Here is a 16,405-nt window from a genome sequence, read left to right as displayed (position 1 = left end):
AGGGGCGGCAAGGACGCAAGCATACGCAGACACGGAGGCAAGGGGTGCAGACAGCAATCAATTGACGGATGCGGACCGCATTGCGGTTCCCCACACCCGTCAGGAAACCGGCAGCCGCACGGGGCGGCGGCTGCCGGCCGGGTGGGGGCAGGCGCGTTGGTGGGGCGTGCATGCGCGGGCTAGGGGCACTGCAAGCAAGGCACACGGAACTCGACACACTGAAGCCCCTGGATCGGCCGGTATCGCCGGTGGCGTCATCTCCAGAGGGCTGTGTATGGGTTGGGAGGCCGCCGCCGCGCACGCCCGCAACGAATACTCCTTTTGGGATGACGCGATGGCGACGCGCCGCCATGGGGGCGGCGGCACGTGACCAAGGCGGCCGCGGGGGCGGCGGCACGTAGCCAGGGCGGCCGTGGGGGCGGCGGCACGTAGCCAGGGCTGCCGCGGGGGCGGCGGCGCAGAACCAGGGCGGCCGCGGGGGCGGCGGCGCAGCGCCAGGGCGGCCGCGGGGGCGGCGGAATGTAGCCGATGCGGCCGCGGGGGCGGCGGCACGTCGTCGCCAAGGCGGCCGCGGGGGCGGCGGCACATGAACCAAAAACCAAGTAGACAGAACCCAGGAGTAAACCAAGTAATCACCAATAACGTAGCCGATGCGGCCGCGGGGGCGGCGTAGATGACCCCGCGGGTTGTCGCAGAGGGCGGCATGTCCGCCGGGGGCGAAGCGTGCGCGGGCGGCGATGGAGCGCGATGACCTGCTCCGCGATGCCGGATGCCTCGGTGACCCCCACGCGGCGCCGTTTGCTGTTAGCCATGCTGATGCCCGGATAGACACAAGTAGGTAAAAGGATCAGGCTGACTGACACCCAGAGCACTACATGGAAGGCGGAACGGCGAGCGCGGACGAAACGAGTGTGTGTTGTCGTCTAAGGCAGTAGGATGCAAGCGCTACCGCGTGAATGGTGGCTGCACCCGCAAGCGGGAGGCTCGCCCTTGCCCTTGGTTATCTGGCGTGCAGTGAGTCAGTTGGCATGGGCTCGGCAGGATGACAGGTGCCTTGCCATCTGTGCGAGGAATAATACGAACGCTGTATGCACCGGACTTGGCTGCTGGAGGCTGCGGTCGTAGCTAGAAGGCAGCGGGAGAGCGCGGTGTCACAGTCTCACAGAGCTGAGAGCGCAAGTGGATTATGCACGGTGCCCGGAACGCAGGTGGTGCCGTGCTGGCGTCCCGGTGGCGCAATGCGGCGCCCTGGACTGTTGGCGAACAAGTAACAACGGGCTTTACTGGCGCATCACTCGGGGCCCCCAGCAACACCCCAAGGCCCAAGCGTGGGATTTGGCGGCCGCTAGACCAGGGCAGCGCCCTGTTTGCAACTTCCGTGCAAGCCGTCATGAATTCCTTTGTCCCGCAATATTCGGTCACAAGCCCCGCAATGCAAATATGCAATGTTGCACTTGCTTTCAGCCAGTACCGCTCACACACGTACGCCGCACAGTCATTCCAGCAACCACTTGAGCAATCAAAGGTAGACCACAAAATCTGTCTAGGACCACGCCTCTCCAGGTAACGTCCTATCCCCAGCCGCAGTGCTCTCCGCCAGGTCCCGTTGTGCTAGACAGCACGACCATACAATCCTCATCCTATAGCTCCATGAATATTGGACTCAGCTAACATCCTACCGCTTTCGTGTCGATCTGCAAACCTCTAGAGCTGAGCCCGGGCCTCAGCCTCTGGACTCTCCCGCCTACTTCGCCTAAGTGCTAATGACCCCTGCGTGCCTTCTGGCTGACTGTCCCTGGCAAGCACACGCTTATTCCGTGCGCTGTACACTTCGCACGGTTGACTCAAGGACGAATCATACACTCAGCAGTACCCTCGCGCAACTACGTGAAACACGCTGACATTTCGCAGCCAGACCGTACCAGCACTATGATAGACCGACCCTGCCACAAACGACGCGGCCTCTCGCATCCGCTATCACATTTCCGCGGCAGAGCCCGCATCCCAGATGGACACAACAAAACACTTACATGCTCGCCGCCGCGGGCACCAGATGCGGGCGCTGCTGCTCCCCAGCTGCTGCTCGCCTCGCCCCGCCGCCTCAGCCGCAGCACTGACGCCGAACAACCGCCTGCTGCCCAGGGCGATCGGATCTGCGTCCGCACCCACCCGAGCGCCTCGCTCTCAGAGCTATCCTCACACCCGCACGACCGCTAATCCGCACGTCCGCCTAGGAGCGGTAGTTGACGCGAAGCCCGGTGCGGTGATGAGGCTTGTCCAGCTCGTCACGCGCAAAGCCCTTAGGCTTCTGGCCCGGCTGCGGCATAAGGCCGCTGTCGCCCAGGGGGCGCAGAGTCTGGGTGCGGGTGGGGTTCTCCGCCGTCGCCAGCGCCGCCGGCTGCGTGGCCGCCTGTGAAGTGGTTGCAATGGGTTGTGTGCGTCCGTGTGGGATTGGTGGCGCGAGGAGCAGCAGCAGCGGGCCCTTTGGTGGTGACGGCAAAGTCGCGGCCGCCGGCATAAATACTGGTGAGTGCAGCACATCGCCTGGCCTTTGTGGAGCGGTGGCAGCCCTGCTGGGCCTGCCAGGAAGCCCCGCCCACCTGCCCCCCCAACCAAGCGCGGCGGCATCTTACCATCTTGGTTGTGAGGTAGGCGTCCGTGGCGCCCTGGGTGCCCCACTCCTGCTGCTTGCGCGCGGTGAGGCTCAGCGTGGACGGACCCCCTGTGGAGTGAGGCACGAAGTAGTCGACCTGCGGGTATGCGTGAGAGTTCCATGGGTGTGGGTGTGTTTACAAGGACTGCGTGGGCACTGCGCACGCAGCTATGGAGCAACGAAAGGTTCCGCCTATGCTTCTAAGTCGTGTGTTTTGGCAACGGCAGCTGGCACGCCTGCCCACCAGACACCCGCAACCATGCTTCGAACGACCTGCCACCATTGCCGCACTCTGCTCGGCTGGAGCGCTTCAGGGGCCATCGACAGTCCCTCACCTGCTTGCGGCCGTGCCACAGGTAGGACTGCACGCGCCGGTCGGTGCCGTCCGCGCGCCCGTACGTGAGCTGATAGGTGGTGCCTGCAGCGCGGGGGGGGGGGGTTCACATTCATAATTATGTAAGGGCGGGGCGCAGGACATAATTGCAGCCGGTCGGACCCTGCACGGGGACCAGGTCACCAGACACGGCCCCTACATTGCAGGCTCTTCGTTGCTAGGCAACATCAGGCACAGCTTCATGCCGTGTCCAGGCCCGCCAGCCTACAAGTCAGGCCGCCGATGCCGCCCTGTTACGCCCAGTGTTCAGGCGCTGTCAAGGGCCACGCCCAACGACAGTCACCCCTCTGCTCCACGTTTCCATGCAGCCCCCGAGCTCCCGCCCGCCCCCGCCACTCCCCCTCATGTCCTCGTTGATTCTCACCTAGGCATTGCACGGGTGGCTCATCGAAGCGGCCGTGCCGAGTGAGCAGCTCGCCCTTCACCCCCGGCTGGTTCAGATCGTGGCGCGTGGATGCTTCGACAAGGTACTCGCCCGTCTTGCCCTGCAGCATAGGTTGGCGAATGGTGATGTTGATGACCGAATGCACAATGCGTGAAGCGAGGCAGGCAGGTCAGCACTTGATGTGTGCAGAAGCGGAAGCATGTGCCGCCGCAATCACCAGTGTTCAGGAACTCGCTGAAATTTCGCAGGAGCAGGACGCTGGCCCTCTTATGTAGGCGCGTTGGTTTGGGTGAACGGCGTGGTGTGGGATGCGGGCGGCACGCCAGGGCTAGCTAGGGGGCGCACCTCAGCTGTGTAGCTCCGCTTTTGTGTCGTGGTGGGAATGCCGGTCTGCGCTCCCGGCCCCGTGTGGGAGAGGATGGTCTCCCCCATCCTGCCCGTTGTCTTCGCCGCATTCTCGACGAAGTTCCCAATGAGCACGCCGGACCTGATTCATGGGAATGCGAATGAACGTCAGGCGCGTCTTGCAAAGCGGCCGCATGAGCGCTTTTGGTGTCACGGTAGTTAGCCACGAGTCCACGGCCGCTCTAGGTCTACTAGGCCCCGGGTACTCCAACTGGCCAGCACCGGACGTGACTCCCCCTAAAAAGGCTCTGGGTGAATCCAAAGGCTCGGTCTCCCGTCAGGGGTTGTCAGCACGAGGATCACACTGCCTAAATAACGAAACTGCGACTACCGAGACTGCGACACGCATCACCACACGCGAGATTCCAAGGGAAACACCAAGGGCCCCCACTACTGCCGGCAGCCGGTTGCGTGCGATAGCCCTCAGACACATTCATACTCTACATCTTTGGATTTGTGAGTGGGATACTGCATCATACATAGTTATATTGCCCGTGCCGCGGTGTGCTCACAGGTGGGGTCACCTCGAAGAATCACATGCGACGCCACTTCCACTGGGCTTCGGCTTTGGCATCCCCAGACACCATTGTCGCTAAAGGACGTGTACATTTACTTAATACTAAGAGCCCCGCGCGCAGAATGGCACCGCTCGAGTCACTATTCCAACATCCCTGTACTTACCCCCAAAGTGACCCACCTGTATTCATTCACCGTGCCAGAGTGCCCCACGCCTCCACTGCCACAATTGCGGCTCCAGCGGTCGCCCTGCATTGTTATGCCTTCGCGTCTGGGGAACAAAGTCGTTTCTTTATTTCCGTAGTAGCGCGCTTCGTCGTCCTTGAAAATGATAAATTTGGAGGATAGTTGGTCGCTCGTTGATATGGTGGTGGTATGGCAGTGCTTCAAGGACTCCATTCAGGGGCCCATGCAGGGTCTCAAGACTCTTGGCAAAACCTGTCCCTCGCCACCTTCCCCCAGCAAAATTTAGGTAGTTTCGGCTAGTTCCGCTTTGCCAGGACAACTTTTCAAAGATGGTTATGCGTCTGTCTGAGGCCCTGTACCAGGTGCGCGACCTACTCGTTGGAAAGTCAGCTTTAGGGCCCCCCACTGACGCTGTGACATGTGCTTATGTAGACCTTCTTCAAGCGGTCAACCGTGTACATCCCCATGCTGCTGGTGGGGGCCTACTTCTCGAACGAGGTACGCGAACGCGACTCTGCACCCGGCCCACCTTCGCCCGCTAAGCAAGCACCTGAACGCGCAGGCCATCGACTACGCTGTCGATAAGATGTGGACCACCCGCAACAAGGGGGTGAGTTCTGCAAGGGCACGTTGCCGGAGTTCCGGCTGCGCTGATTGCTCAAGTTCTGGACACGTTGCCAACATGTATGCAATCGGATGCCGCAGAAACTCTTCTCTGACATTATTGCGGAGCGGACGTAAGCGGCAGCTGGAGAAGCGGAAGCGATGCGGCATGCTGGAGGAGGGAGAACCGCTGTGCCCCGGCGGATGCGCATGGCATCTCTGGTGGCACGGCCTAGGCAGACATATGAAGCTTATCTGTAGAGAACTGGAGGTGTCGTGGGGTGTGTGATGGAGAGGACGTAGGTTATAAACGTTGGTGGTGACACGGTTTGACACGGCGTGTGTATGTCTGTTCGGGAAATCTGGGCTGATTTTGACTGCAGTGGCGATTGAAGCGTTCTTGAACGGGTTACATGCTGTAACCTGTCATGTTCATTCAGTCTCAGGCGCCGAGTGGGGGTGGGTGAGTCGAGGCAGCGTCTAGACATGCCGACGCAGAGCAACTGCAGATGCCTGCACACGCTCTAGCCAAGAAAGGGACGGGCCGCAGCAGAGCCACCGACAAGTGAATGCTAGGCAGAGGCGTTGTCCTCAGGGTTTAATGAGCTCGGGCGTTGTGCCCCGTGAGTGCCTAATGAGCGGGGCCTGCGGAAATCTTCTTTCGCACTCCTCAGGCCAAGCCCGTCCGCTATGCGCAGCGCACAACATGCGCATTAAATTTGCAACCTTCACGCACAACCTGTACCGTACCAATATGTACAACATCCTTCCTACAGTGTCAGAACTCTACCTTGAGATGCACCAGCCTGTGCCGCACGTACCGCCTTGGCCTGGAAGGGCCTGAACCTCTACGCACGCTAGGGCGCACGGCGCACACCACGCCACCAACATGCGCAGCTTTCCGCCAACCAGCGAATGCACTCACACCGCCATAACGCCATTGCCACATGCACCTGACCCCCCACAAGCGTGCCAACGTGCCGTGCCAGGCACGGCGGCGCCTCAACAGAAGCAGCAAGGCAGGGACGCCGAAGACGTCACTATGGACGAAGGTCTGAGGGCCACCTACGCCGCCGCCTTCTTCTTGGCGCCCTTCTTCTTTGCCTCCATCTTGACGTTGGCCAGGTTGTAGGAGGGTGCGGGGAAGTTCTCCATGGCAATGAAGGGCGGCGGCTTCTTGGCCTGTGGGGGCAGCGGCGGGGGCAAGGGGCGGAGGTTGCTTTCACCACTCCGATGACAGTTGTGGATGGGGGAGGCAGAGGCAGGTGTAGACTGCAGCAGGAGGGAGTGCCACGTGCGTGGCATGGTTGTTGAAGTGCATGTGATGGGGTGCACAATATGGGGTAGGAGACTGGGGGATGCTACAGCCTACAGCCCCCTGCCTCCTCCGACCACATCATAGGTCGCATTGCCACGGCCCCTCAGGCGTCAGCAAGCAACCCCCGGCCGCAGCCCCTGCTGCACGCACCTTGGGTTTTGCCTTTTTGGGGTCCGCGCTCTTGGCCTTGTCCGCCGCCTTCTTGGCAGCTTCCTTGGCCTTCTTCCTCGCCACGATGTCGTCAGCGCTCACCTTCTCGCACCAGGCCGGCAGCGCCGCCACGGGCGCGGGGGGGCGCATGGTGATGGCCTGCGGTGTTGTGCGTGGGAGCTTGGGGTTTGGTGTTGCGGCGTGTGGTTTGGGGCTGCGGCTTGTGGTTGGCAGTCACGGTGGTGGGTGATGACGGTACAGAGCTGCGGTTTGCGGACAGCTCTTACTGCAACCCGTTCTTCGTTGCCCGGGTGTTCACTGCTCCGTTACTCGTCCCGGGATCTGCAGCCCTCCTCACGTTCTGTAGGAAGGTGGTGAGCCTGTCCGCCTTGGCGATGGATGTGACGCCCACGTGTGCGTACATGGGCGGCGCGCTGGTAGGCCGCAGCCGCGACGTGTTGAGCGCAAAGCCCTGCAGGAGCGGAGTGGAGTTGGGGTTGCGGGCGGTGGGTGGGTTTCTTCAGGCTTTGAGAACCCAGGACTCCAGGAGGGATTTCCTTGTACGCGGCAAGCGTTGTATTAGAACGCAAGGCCAGCTCACTCCCTCCATTCAAACCCTCCGTCAAACCCAGCAGCAGCCGCATTGCCCCAGTGCCGCAGTGCCTGATCCCACCTGCTTAAGAGCCTTGTTGAGGTTGCGCAGCGCCACCACCGCCTCCGGCACCTCGGGCACCCCAGTTGCTGCCCGCACCAGCGCGTAGGCGGAGCGGAACTCGGCAACGGCCTCAGCTCGGTTGCCAAGCAGCTGCATTGTGTCAACAGAAGCCACACGGATCAGAGAATTAAGATCCATGCCAGACGGCGGCCTGGGCAGCTGGCTAAGACCCAAGCAGGGTCCAGCACTCCAGCAGGTGTCGACAAGACGGGCGCTATGCCGCTGCTTGTGTCCTCTCTGCCCGCGAGTCTGGCCGCTTGTCGTGGCAAACCAGGGCAACCCCAAAGGGCACCTTTCACACTGCCACCACTGCCACAGCACCGCACACGGCGCACGCCGCACTCACCGAGTGACACACGCCCTTGTTGTTGCGGCAGGCGGCGGCGTTACGGCGCGCGGTGACGTCCAACGAGCCGCGCGACACCAGGTCCGCCAGCTCGCGGGCGCTCTCGAACTTCTCGATCGCCTCCTCATACTGCGGGAGGAGTTTGCGGCGGCGGAGGATGTGCGGATTGTTGAAGTGACGAATGGAGACAAACAAAGCAAACGGTGCCTGACAGATACAGCCATGTATTAGAGCCCCACAGACTTCATGGCTGACGTTGTCGCCCGTCGCCAGGTTTTGCCAAGCCCAGCAAGCACCTCCGCTGCCAGTGATTCTACATCACGCAAATCAAACATGACCTGACATATACAGGCTCGCACGCACGCACCTGCTGCTCATAGTAGCCAAGCAACCCGAAGCAGAGGTGGATGCAGTAGTGGTAGGGGTGCTCCAGGCCCAGCACGTTGGGGTTGAACAGGCTCCTGTGACGTAGGCGTGTGGAGGTCGTGGCAGCGATGGCGGCGCAGACGTCAGAGTAAGGACAGGGCAGGGAAGGGCATCCGCGTGAGTGCTCGGCTGCGGTTAGACACCGCCAGCCAACGAGCCCAAACACCCTCGCTCACTACCACACAATTGCTCTGCATATGCACAATCCTTTGCTCGAACAGGATCGTCCAGACCCGCCCGCGCCTCGCACCCCAAGCCCGCTCACGCCACTCACTCAGCGGCCTGCAGACTGCGCCGTGCGTTCTTGTGCCGCCCCTCCAACATTAGACAGCAGCCGTGCAGCAGCAGCAACCAGATTCGGCCCTCCAGCGGGATCTCGCCGCGTGCGCCGCCCTGCCCGTCATCCGGCCCGCCGCCGGATCCCTGCGCCAGCGGCGGCGGTTGACTCCGACCGCCGCGCTGAATGACACGCGACAGCGCGGCGGCGGCGCACGCCGTCTCCCAGTCCCGCTGCAGGTCGCGCAGCGCCAGAGCCACCCGTGTCATCTCGCCGTCGCGGTACAACACCTGCCCGTGTTGGTACCGGTGTTCGCGTCCAATATCCTTGCCGAAATGCCAAAACGCCGAGTCAGTAAGACACAACCGACAGCACCTGATACATTCATTCACACACTTGACACTTCTGAGCGCTCGGGCAAAAAGGCTCCGTCATGCGCATGTCGCCATGGGTGGCGTGTGCAACGGGCAACCAGCAGACACATTACGAACACGTGTACTGCCGCTGCACCACTACCGCCTGTGCACGCACGCACCTGGATGCCGCTGATGCGAGCCGAAATGGCCGGAAACGCACAGGGCGGCGGCGGCAGCGCCTCGCGCAACAACACCGGCGGGTCCTTCATCGCCATCAGGCCCAACAAGCTGCCTCCCCCGTACCCTCCACCACCGCCTGCTCCTCGCCCCGATGTCGACGGCCCCGCACCGTCGTCACCGGCGCCAGCACCGCCACCGCCGCCGCCGCGTCCGAGCGCACCGAGGCGGCTGGCGCTGGCGGGGCGGCCGCGAGGAGACAAGCCCATGCCGACGCCGCCGGGGCCGTCGGGGCCGGGACCTGCCATGCTAGCGCTGCTGTCTTGCCGGCCCAGCATGCCGGGGTGCTGCACGCAGGAAGAATACATCGGTTTTGGCAACCAGGTACATGCGGCAATACGCACGGATAATACGGTGCTAGCGAGTTTGGTATTGGTGATGCGTGGCACTTGGCAGTTTGGCCCCATGTATACAGTACGGTAGTAGGGAGTCGATGGGAAGGCAGACGGCAAGCGCGCGAGGTCCGACAGATAGCACTGTTTGCAATAAAAACAGTATGCTGCACACACAGCACAGCAAACCGTCGTGTTGCTGCATCGCATACACTGTCTTTGCGCAACGTTTTCCTTGTGCTCTTTAAAACAGCACCGCAGCGTACGGCGTACGGCGCAGGTGGAAGCTACGTAAGGGGGCGTACGGGGGCGAGACACGCACCTGTCGGAACGACACGCCACGCGCCATCGGCGTCGGCCCCGAACTCCCCCCGCCGCCACCTCCGGCCCCCGTGGCCGACATCGGCTCGCCGCCGATTGCCATGGCGCTCGCAAAGTCCAGCGGTGTGGCGCTGGTGTCGCCCCGCCGGAGCGTGCGGCTGGTATGCAACAGACCCGTGCCGCCGCCGCTGCCACCCAGGCGCGGCCCTGCTGTTGAGGGACGGTACCTGCAACAGCACGCACGTGTCCGCTCTCAATGTTTGATGGAGGTTGTGTGATGGCGCTTGCCTGCCATGGCCTCATGGGGTGGGGTGGGCCGTGTGGATGCCAAAAACACGAACCCGTGGCAGGTTCCCTCTGCAGCACCCTCTGGCCCTTTTCTCCCCGCCCCTGCTCCCCGCCCCTGCTCCCCAACCCTGCCCCGTGCCAGGCGCCTTGGCGAGGCTAGGACCCACTTGACAGGGTCGCGCTGGTTGTCTGTGTCCGCTGACAGCATGTCCTCCACCTTGGCCAGCCGCGGCCGCAGCGTCCTGGCGGCGTGCAATGGCGTTTGTTGGGTTGCGTTCAGCCAGACAGCCACGCGGGACGGCAAAACGGTACATGTGTGGCCGCTGGTTCGGTAGCGCTTTCCCAGCCAGACAGGTTGCATAGTAGAGTCCACTTCTGTGCTACCAGAGCAGCAATAGCCCCCCCTCCCGAGCAAACACCGGTACGCAAGCACCTACACGCCCTCAACAGCACGTTGCCTCCCTCACCTGCACAGCCGCAGCACGCCCTCAAAGCCCAGCACGCCCGCCTTCTGGGCGTTGGCGTTGAACAAGATGGGCAGGTCACCCAACCCCAACCCGCCCACTCCCACGCCGTAGTGGCACTCCGCCAGCAGCCGTGTGAGCTGCCGAAGGTCGATACTGCACATGCGGAGTCCAAGGGAACATTGCAGGGGCCGTTTGAATGGGTTTTAGAGATGGCTGGCGGAGGGTAAGCCTGGGTGTCCCGCACAAGCATACGAGCCCTGACGAGCCAAGCGGAGCGGCCGCGGCACCCTCTCCTGAGCGTCGCTTACCCGAAGTCAGCTATTTCGGTCCGGAACGCGGCATATTTCTTGAACTGCGCGTAAGTTGGCAGCCCGAGAGAGTCCTCCTCCTGTGCCGCTGTGCCCGCGAAAGCCGTTGTTAATATAGAGCTGTTCATATTAAGCGACCTGTATTGAAGTACTTATGGATGTACTTCAAACATCCATAGTCTGCTTCCAGCCCAAGGGCCAAACTGGGTGTGACGAAGCGCGTCAGTAAACGGGGAAGTTCATTAATATTATAGTTGTTCTGGGTGTCAGCATATTACTTGTGAAAACACTTTGCTAGTTCCTCAGAGTTTGGTCGCGATGAGTACCCACAATCGCTCTCCTCTGTCCTGCAGTGAATTCATTCGCTGTCAGCTGCTTCAGAACTCAAGTATGCGCAGTATTGCAACAGAATAGACATTTGGGCATAACGATACAGAAAGCAGACAAGTCAGAACTGAAGTCAGAACACGGGTGCCGTTTGGACGCGAGCGGCTGGTCAGCGTTATTTGTCTTGGCACTATCAGTTGCTTGAAGTCATAGGACACTCGCTCTAAGGACTTCGGCAGCAGTTTCGCTGCGCCCGGGAGCATCCCCTAACGGCCTTTCGCCCTCGCGAGCGCCCGGACTTCCAGGATGGGCAAAATGGACCCAACCCAGATGGACAGGTGGTGGAAGTCTCGGGTGAGATGGTGTCTGTTACGCACCCAGACTGCGGCACCTTACGCGGCACGGCGAAGTGCCCCGTGTGAGCCCCAAGTGCCCCAGCCCTCCTGCGTCCTGCTCCGCCAACCGTTCTTTCCTTGCTGCCAGCATCACCGGCCGATGCCCCAAACCAAACCGCCGCTGACATGCTTCGACGCTCTGCGTCCCACAGATCCAAAAGGAGGAGCTGCAGTATGGCGTGAGCAACAGCAATGACGGCACCAACAAGCCCTCGCCGCGGAATGAGAAGGCCGTTCTGAACACCATGGGCACAGCCCAGGTTGTAAGCGCGGCAGAGCACCACCTGGCAGGCGCTGGAGCGCTGGTCCGGCAACAAGGTAGGAGCGGGGCCTCGCTCGAATGGCAGCCAGTGAGGGCACAGCTGGACAAGGCTTTGCGGAGCAAGGTGGCTTGGGGGCAGCAACGCCGTGTTTGTGCCGCCGCGCCATCACTCAGTGGGTGCATCAACATGAACCCTGGCTGCTGAGACGTCCTCGTCACTTATAGGCATTACCATGCCCCGCTATGTGCGCTGTTTGCAGGCTCGCCTCGGGATGCGGAGCCGCCTAAGAAGCCTGTCAGTGTGGCTGGCTCAGCAGCGCGGGGCGGCAGGGCGGGCTCTGTCGCGAGCCACGCCAGGAGCGGGGCCAACACGGAGACGGCAACCACGGTGAGCGGGAGCGACCGGGCCCTTGTGCACGGCTGCAACACGCTGGCAGCTAGGGTGGCGCCACGGCAGGGCAGCGTGTCAATGCATGTGCACATCCATGAGTGCTCCAGCAGAATAGGATGCGCCGTTAGAAGCCTGGGCCATTTCCATCGTTTCCCTTGATGCTACCATATACGGTACACAGCTCATCGCCAACCCTCGCCTTTGTGCTTTTCCCAACGCACCACACACACGACCACAGCTGATGCGGCGGCTGGAGGGCCTGGAGGACGCGCTGGCTGAGGAGCGCATGCGGCGGCTGGCGGCGGAGGAGGAGATGCGGCAGCTGGTCGCGCTGGCCAGCACGCGCAAGATGTCGTAGAACTGTCTGTCTACTGTCTAGTCTTAAACCGCATTGTTGACACGTCACACCGTACGGTGGTGCTCTAGTAGTGGATGGCGGCCCGGGGCTGCAGGCCCCCCCGGGCTCGTTGTGATGGGAGCACGGCGTTTGTGAGCAACAAGGAGTATCCTTTGCGTGCGCGCGCGTGTGTGTGATAGGTGCGGCAGGCTGCGTACCGTATGTGTGAGTGTGGGCGCAGCGTACAGTATTGGAGGCAGCTGCTTGCGAGCGCATGGGAAGGGGTGGGTGGGGATGGATGCACACTTACTTTCCGAGACTGATGAACAAAGATTACTGGGACTAGACGTGCGTTGGGACAGCAGCTGACTTGCGCCTGCGCTAGTAGGGCAAAGGAGGATGCCATGCCCCCAGGCCTAAACGTCAGGCCTGGGCAGGGGAGGGCCTCCCGCCGCAGAGGCCGGGGACTGTCCACAGGCCGGCGGAGCCCGAGACTTATATGGTCCCGGGAGCACATCACCGCTACAAATAGACAAGCCGTTGATTGTTGTGACTTGCTCATGACTGTCGTGGGACATGACTGTGGTACACGGTGTGCATTTAGATGCACATGACCAATTGACCATAACCCTGTTGAACACCTGGTGCGGTATTGTAACGTATGTGGTTGCCGTGCGCCATACGTGGTAGGCAAGCAAGGATGCAGGTCATTTGAGCACGCGGGGTGCTGCCGGCTCGAGACCACATGCCGCGGTGCCGGTCTTTGTTGGGGCGTGTGCGTAGGCTTTTGTGTTTACCATTTGACTAAATGTCTTAAAGCACGCGACTTGGTGGCAAAGGGAACCTTAAGATGCACGCAATGATTGGCAGTGCAGTGTGGCGTGCAGGGGCAAAGGGAGGGAGGGAGGAGCCAAGGCGCGTTTGTCCTGATGCATCATGGGTCAAGCGGCCTGCTGCTTCATTTTTGCAGTTGTACCACGCACACTCTCTGGACCTTTTTGTGACGTTATGATTGGGCAGTCCAGGCAGTCGCAACTCGCCCGGCGTGGCAGTCGCTGGCCCGCACCGCAGCCGGCACCTGACGGCCAGCAGGCACAGCCCGCCAGAGGAGAGGCAGCCCGCCGTGGCGCCAGCCCCCCGGCCCCCCGTTGCCTCCATGTCGCCCTGACCACTGCCCCCGGTAGCCATATGCATCTTACTTTATTTGTAATTGAGAAGTACATATACCAGTCTGAGCGACAGAGCAGGTAGCGTCGAGGTAGAATCGTTCCGGTAGCATTTCTCGCTGGCCGAGGAGCTCCGCTCGGCTAAAAGCCGCTCTGAGCCTGATATGACACATAACTCATGGTCAGGTTAGAAGCACTGTGCCTACGAGCTCGTGTATCAGCGCTACTTCATCAGCTCGGGCTCTAGGTCGGTCGGACGCGCAGCAACGGGCTCCCGTACGGCGCCCTTATTTCCATGCCTCTGAGCCCCCCTGCCATAATTAGTCGTGCCTCGTGTTGTAAGCTTACATATGGTGACTTTGGCACCTTGCCTGACAGCGTTCTTGAGCCACAAAGCGCAACACACAAATTGCTGCGCCACCTTCACTTCAAGACCTGCCAGCTAAATTTCAAGCGGTGACCAACACATATCATCACGCATTTGCTTATACAAGGCAACGGTACCTCAGGACAGTTCTTCTTCGCTCAAACTCGAAGCGACTAAACACGATGGCTCGGCGCAGCTTCCAGCGGCGATCACTACTTCTACTTGCGGGGATGGCCTGTCTTGCATTGCTATCTACAGCGCAAGCGGCCAGCGGGTAAGCGCATAATCGGCGTCCGGCCGGCGAAAAGCCCGTTGCATGACCGCAAGGGTGGTTTGAAAAGGCGGGCCAGGATTTTGCAGGAGCGCCATTAGGGCTCGGCGTTGGAGACTTATCGACAAATATTGTTAACGCCCGCCCTCGTGAACTCACAGGCGCGCCCTCCTTGGCAAGAAGGGCCCCGCCCCGAGCCCCAGCCCCATCCCCGCGAACGCCCGCAAGGGCATGGGCTGGGTCGGCGACCAATTCACGATTGCCCGGACAACCAAGTGCGACTCAACATTCTACCATTCCTCGCTGACGCTCAACATCACGCGGCCCGATCGCTGGTCGTTCTGCTTTGACATCGCGACAATGCCCGCCAACGGCAAGTACGCCTGCCACGCCGCGCCCACCGCTGGCCAAGTCGACATCGTCCAGGTCCTCTCCACGGCCGCCTGCTCCAGCTCCGTAAACTCGGTGACTGTGGACGGCAAGGCCTGGGAGGACTTCTCCTTCGGCAAGACCACCAACATCCTCTCCATCAACAAGCTCGCATCCGCGCCCCTGCCCGCCGGCGGCCAGCTCTCCAAGCACACAGTCTGCATTGCTCTGGACGCCACCGCCACTGCCTGCAACTCCATCAACGAGTTCTGTGCCCCCACCTACGGCCCCAACCCCAACGTCTGCGGCGTGCTGGTCTCCGACGCCGTCTCCAAGTCTACCGGCGAGTCAAGCTGCTGCCCCGTCTACCGCGCCAGCTTCGGCGACGTGCCTGTGCAGGCCAGCTACACGTTTCGCGTGAGCGCCCGCTTCACAGGCACCGGCATGAACTGCGCGCTGCTTCAGAAGAATGAGAACATCAGCGCCCAATTCACACAGGTCAGTGCCGGCGGGGCCCCGGGAGGGCTTCTCGAGGAAGCCCGGCGGGCAGAGGAGTCCAAGCGGGCATACTTGTGCCGAACATCTATCGCGCCGCCTTCTCCCCGACCTCCCGTCCCACACGCTCTCCCCTCCCCCTTTCCCCCCCCCCCCACAGGCAATCCTGACCGCCTACGGCAAGGCCCTGAGCATGCAGCCCTCCCAGTTTGAGGCGCTGCTGACCAGCTGCAGCAAGCGCACCTTCGCGGGTGTCATCAAGATGACTGGCCTCACTGACCCGGATGCCGTGCTGAAGTCCTCGGCCGTCTACCTGAAGACCGTGGGCAAGACGCTGGGCTTTGAGCGTGTCAAGGCCGTGCCCTACGTGCCGTCGCCACCTGCCTCTCCCCGCCCCAAGAGCCCCAAGCCCGCCCCCTCGCCCACCCCCAAGCCCGCGTCGCCGTCGCCCTCGCCCAAGAGCCAGGGTTTCAACGAGACCAACGTGCCCACACCCTCGCCGGTCGCCGGCCCCTCGCCCTCGCCCGCGGCCTCGCCCGCCCCTGTGCCCACACCCTCGCCGGTCGCCGGCCCCTCGCCCGCCCCCACGCCCGTGCCTTCCCCGACCGCCAACGGCCCCTCGCCTGTGTTCGGCCCGTCGCCCACCCCCAGCCCCGCCGCCGGCCCTTCGCCTGCTCCCACGCCCTCGCCCGCGGTCTACCCCATCGTGCCTCAGGCAAACACGCCGCCCTCGCCGGTGCCTAGCTACGGCGGCGCGCCGTCCCCCTCCCAGCAGCAGTCGCCGGCGCCTAGCTACGGCGGTGCGCCCCAGCAGGGGTAAAGCATGACTACGAGTGTGTGCGTGACGCAGCTTACTGCATTGGCAATAGACGTGTTGATGCGTGGTTCGGCGTGAGTCATTTGAGCCTAAGCGGGTACATTGTGTCTGTGAATGTGGTAAGTAGCGGACATATGGTTTGGACATTGGCAGGTTTGTTGCGAATGTGCTTCGGCTGGCTAACAGTTTGGACCCAGATGTCAAACGGCGGAAAGGCGCAAGGTATGTCAACTAGGTGGGCCCCTTTGCTGCCGCCGCCCATACGGCATTCATTTGTTTCTTAGCAACCGCACTGCCCTGATTGATGACGGACAACTGAACTGATTAGTCACCGCCTAGATTGATTACTAGCAGGGCGGCAACCTAGCAAACCCGGCACAGCCCGGATTTCAAGACGACCTAGTTTGGCCGCCAAGTGCGCGCCCAGCATAGTGAACTGCTCGCATCATTGAGGCTGTTGCGTAAACAGCCGGGCTTCAGCTGGTGGGAGGATCACGGCTGCATAGCGAATGTTGGGTCTCAAGA

At 61.9% G+C, this 16,405-nt stretch overlaps 6 protein-coding genes across 7 annotated transcripts in view; 4 read left to right on the top strand and 2 right to left on the bottom strand.

Annotated features, from left to right (window-relative positions):
- Positions 1-1,255, top strand: part of CHLRE_11g469033v5 (uncharacterized protein) — a 6,266-nt gene extending 5,011 nt beyond the window's left edge. For both annotated transcript variants that reach the window (XM_043067585.1, XM_043067586.1), the window contains exon 5: positions 648-1,255. The gene's annotated coding sequence lies outside the window, so the exon portion shown is untranslated. The remainder of the gene's footprint in view (positions 1-647) is intronic.
- Positions 1,256-1,263: 8 nt separating this feature from the next.
- Positions 1,264-4,709, bottom strand: CHLRE_11g469000v5 (uncharacterized protein). Its single transcript, XM_001699453.2, has 6 exons — positions 4,535-4,709; positions 3,778-3,919; positions 3,412-3,532; positions 2,989-3,071; positions 2,634-2,750; positions 1,264-2,410 (listed from the first exon to the last, which is right to left on the bottom strand). Exons 1-6 carry the CDS (start codon positions 4,606-4,608, stop codon positions 2,231-2,233), a joined length of 717 nt encoding a protein of 238 aa, XP_001699505.1. The 5' UTR covers positions 4,609-4,709; the 3' UTR covers positions 1,264-2,230.
- Positions 4,710-4,809: 100 nt separating this feature from the next.
- On the top strand, positions 4,810-5,877 carry CHLRE_11g468950v5 (uncharacterized protein). The gene is made up of 4 exons (XM_001699497.2): positions 4,810-4,901; positions 4,972-5,037; positions 5,102-5,149; positions 5,245-5,877. The coding sequence occupies exons 1-4, from the start codon at positions 4,869-4,871 to the stop codon at positions 5,278-5,280; spliced, it is 183 nt and encodes a 60-aa protein (XP_001699549.1). The 5' UTR covers positions 4,810-4,868; the 3' UTR covers positions 5,281-5,877.
- Positions 5,878-5,887: 10 nt separating this feature from the next.
- On the bottom strand, positions 5,888-10,959 carry CHLRE_11g468900v5 (uncharacterized protein). Its single transcript, XM_043067584.1, has 12 exons — positions 10,684-10,959; positions 10,376-10,528; positions 10,076-10,150; positions 9,622-9,847; positions 8,910-9,254; positions 8,372-8,664; positions 8,039-8,132; positions 7,672-7,800; positions 7,284-7,415; positions 6,969-7,082; positions 6,611-6,769; positions 5,888-6,324 (listed from the first exon to the last, which is right to left on the bottom strand). Exons 1-12 carry the CDS (start codon positions 10,809-10,811, stop codon positions 6,208-6,210), a joined length of 1,965 nt encoding a protein of 654 aa, XP_042919589.1. The 5' UTR covers positions 10,812-10,959; the 3' UTR covers positions 5,888-6,207.
- Positions 10,960-11,071: 112 nt separating this feature from the next.
- On the top strand, positions 11,072-13,465 carry CHLRE_11g468850v5 (uncharacterized protein). Its single transcript, XM_001699496.2, has 4 exons — positions 11,072-11,364; positions 11,558-11,723; positions 11,928-12,055; positions 12,297-13,465. The coding sequence occupies exons 1-4, from the start codon at positions 11,326-11,328 to the stop codon at positions 12,414-12,416; spliced, it is 453 nt and encodes a 150-aa protein (XP_001699548.2). The 5' UTR covers positions 11,072-11,325; the 3' UTR covers positions 12,417-13,465.
- A 154-nt stretch (positions 13,466-13,619) lies between these two features.
- Positions 13,620-16,405, top strand: CHLRE_11g468800v5 (uncharacterized protein). The gene is made up of 3 exons (XM_043067583.1): positions 13,620-14,202; positions 14,361-15,066; positions 15,224-16,405. The coding sequence occupies exons 1-3, from the start codon at positions 14,159-14,161 to the stop codon at positions 15,881-15,883; spliced, it is 1,410 nt and encodes a 469-aa protein (XP_042919588.1). The 5' UTR covers positions 13,620-14,158; the 3' UTR covers positions 15,884-16,405.

The sequence above is a fragment of the Chlamydomonas reinhardtii genome, chromosome 11 (genome assembly GCF_000002595.2).
Source record: "Chlamydomonas reinhardtii strain CC-503 cw92 mt+ chromosome 11, whole genome shotgun sequence".
Classification (NCBI taxonomy): domain Eukaryota; kingdom Viridiplantae; phylum Chlorophyta; class Chlorophyceae; order Chlamydomonadales; family Chlamydomonadaceae; genus Chlamydomonas; species Chlamydomonas reinhardtii.
Note: the sequence above shows the minus strand (reverse complement) of the source record. Positions and strands in the feature narration are given on the sequence as shown.

What these genes read in the sequence shown, in the direction of transcription:
- CHLRE_11g469000v5 (XM_001699453.2), bottom strand. Translation starts at nt 4,608, where the DNA reads ATGCAGGGCGACCGCTGGAGCCGCAATTGTGGCAGTGGAGGCGTGGGG. An exon ending in GGCACGGTGAATGAATACAG is followed by an intron (nt 3,920 to 4,534) that starts GTGGGTCACTTT and finishes CCCATGAATCAG; the next exon opens with GTCCGGCGTGCTCATTGGGA. An exon ending in TGTGGCACGGCCGCAAGCAG is followed by an intron (nt 2,751 to 2,988) that starts GTGAGGGACTGT and finishes GCATACCCGCAG; the next exon opens with GTCGACTACTTCGTGCCTCA.
- CHLRE_11g468950v5 (XM_001699497.2), top strand. Translation starts at nt 4,869, where the DNA reads ATGGTTATGCGTCTGTCTGAGGCCCTGTACCAG. An exon ending in TGTCTGAGGCCCTGTACCAG is followed by an intron (nt 4,902 to 4,971) that starts GTGCGCGACCTA and finishes GTGCTTATGTAG; the next exon opens with ACCTTCTTCAAGCGGTCAAC. An exon ending in GGGCCTACTTCTCGAACGAG is followed by an intron (nt 5,038 to 5,101) that starts GTACGCGAACGC and finishes CTGAACGCGCAG; the next exon opens with GCCATCGACTACGCTGTCGA.
- CHLRE_11g468900v5 (XM_043067584.1), bottom strand. Translation starts at nt 10,811, where the DNA reads ATGAACAGCTCTATATTAACAACGGCTTTCGCGGGCACAGCGGCACAG. An exon ending in GTGGCGTGTCGTTCCGACAG is followed by an intron (nt 9,255 to 9,621) that starts GTGCGTGTCTCG and finishes TCCTGCGTGCAG; the next exon opens with CACCCCGGCATGCTGGGCCG. An exon ending in ACAAGGGCGTGTGTCACTCG is followed by an intron (nt 7,416 to 7,671) that starts GTGAGTGCGGCG and finishes GACACAATGCAG; the next exon opens with CTGCTTGGCAACCGAGCTGA.
- CHLRE_11g468850v5 (XM_001699496.2), top strand. Translation starts at nt 11,326, where the DNA reads ATGGACCCAACCCAGATGGACAGGTGGTGGAAGTCTCGG. An exon ending in AGCGCTGGTCCGGCAACAAG is followed by an intron (nt 11,724 to 11,927) that starts GTAGGAGCGGGG and finishes CGCTGTTTGCAG; the next exon opens with GCTCGCCTCGGGATGCGGAG. An exon ending in ACACGGAGACGGCAACCACG is followed by an intron (nt 12,056 to 12,296) that starts GTGAGCGGGAGC and finishes ACACGACCACAG; the next exon opens with CTGATGCGGCGGCTGGAGGG.
- CHLRE_11g468800v5 (XM_043067583.1), top strand. Translation starts at nt 14,159, where the DNA reads ATGGCCTGTCTTGCATTGCTATCTACAGCGCAAGCGGCCAGCGG. An exon ending in ACAGCGCAAGCGGCCAGCGG is followed by an intron (nt 14,203 to 14,360) that starts GTAAGCGCATAA and finishes GTGAACTCACAG; the next exon opens with GCGCGCCCTCCTTGGCAAGA. An exon ending in TCAGCGCCCAATTCACACAG is followed by an intron (nt 15,067 to 15,223) that starts GTCAGTGCCGGC and finishes CCCCCCCCACAG; the next exon opens with GCAATCCTGACCGCCTACGG.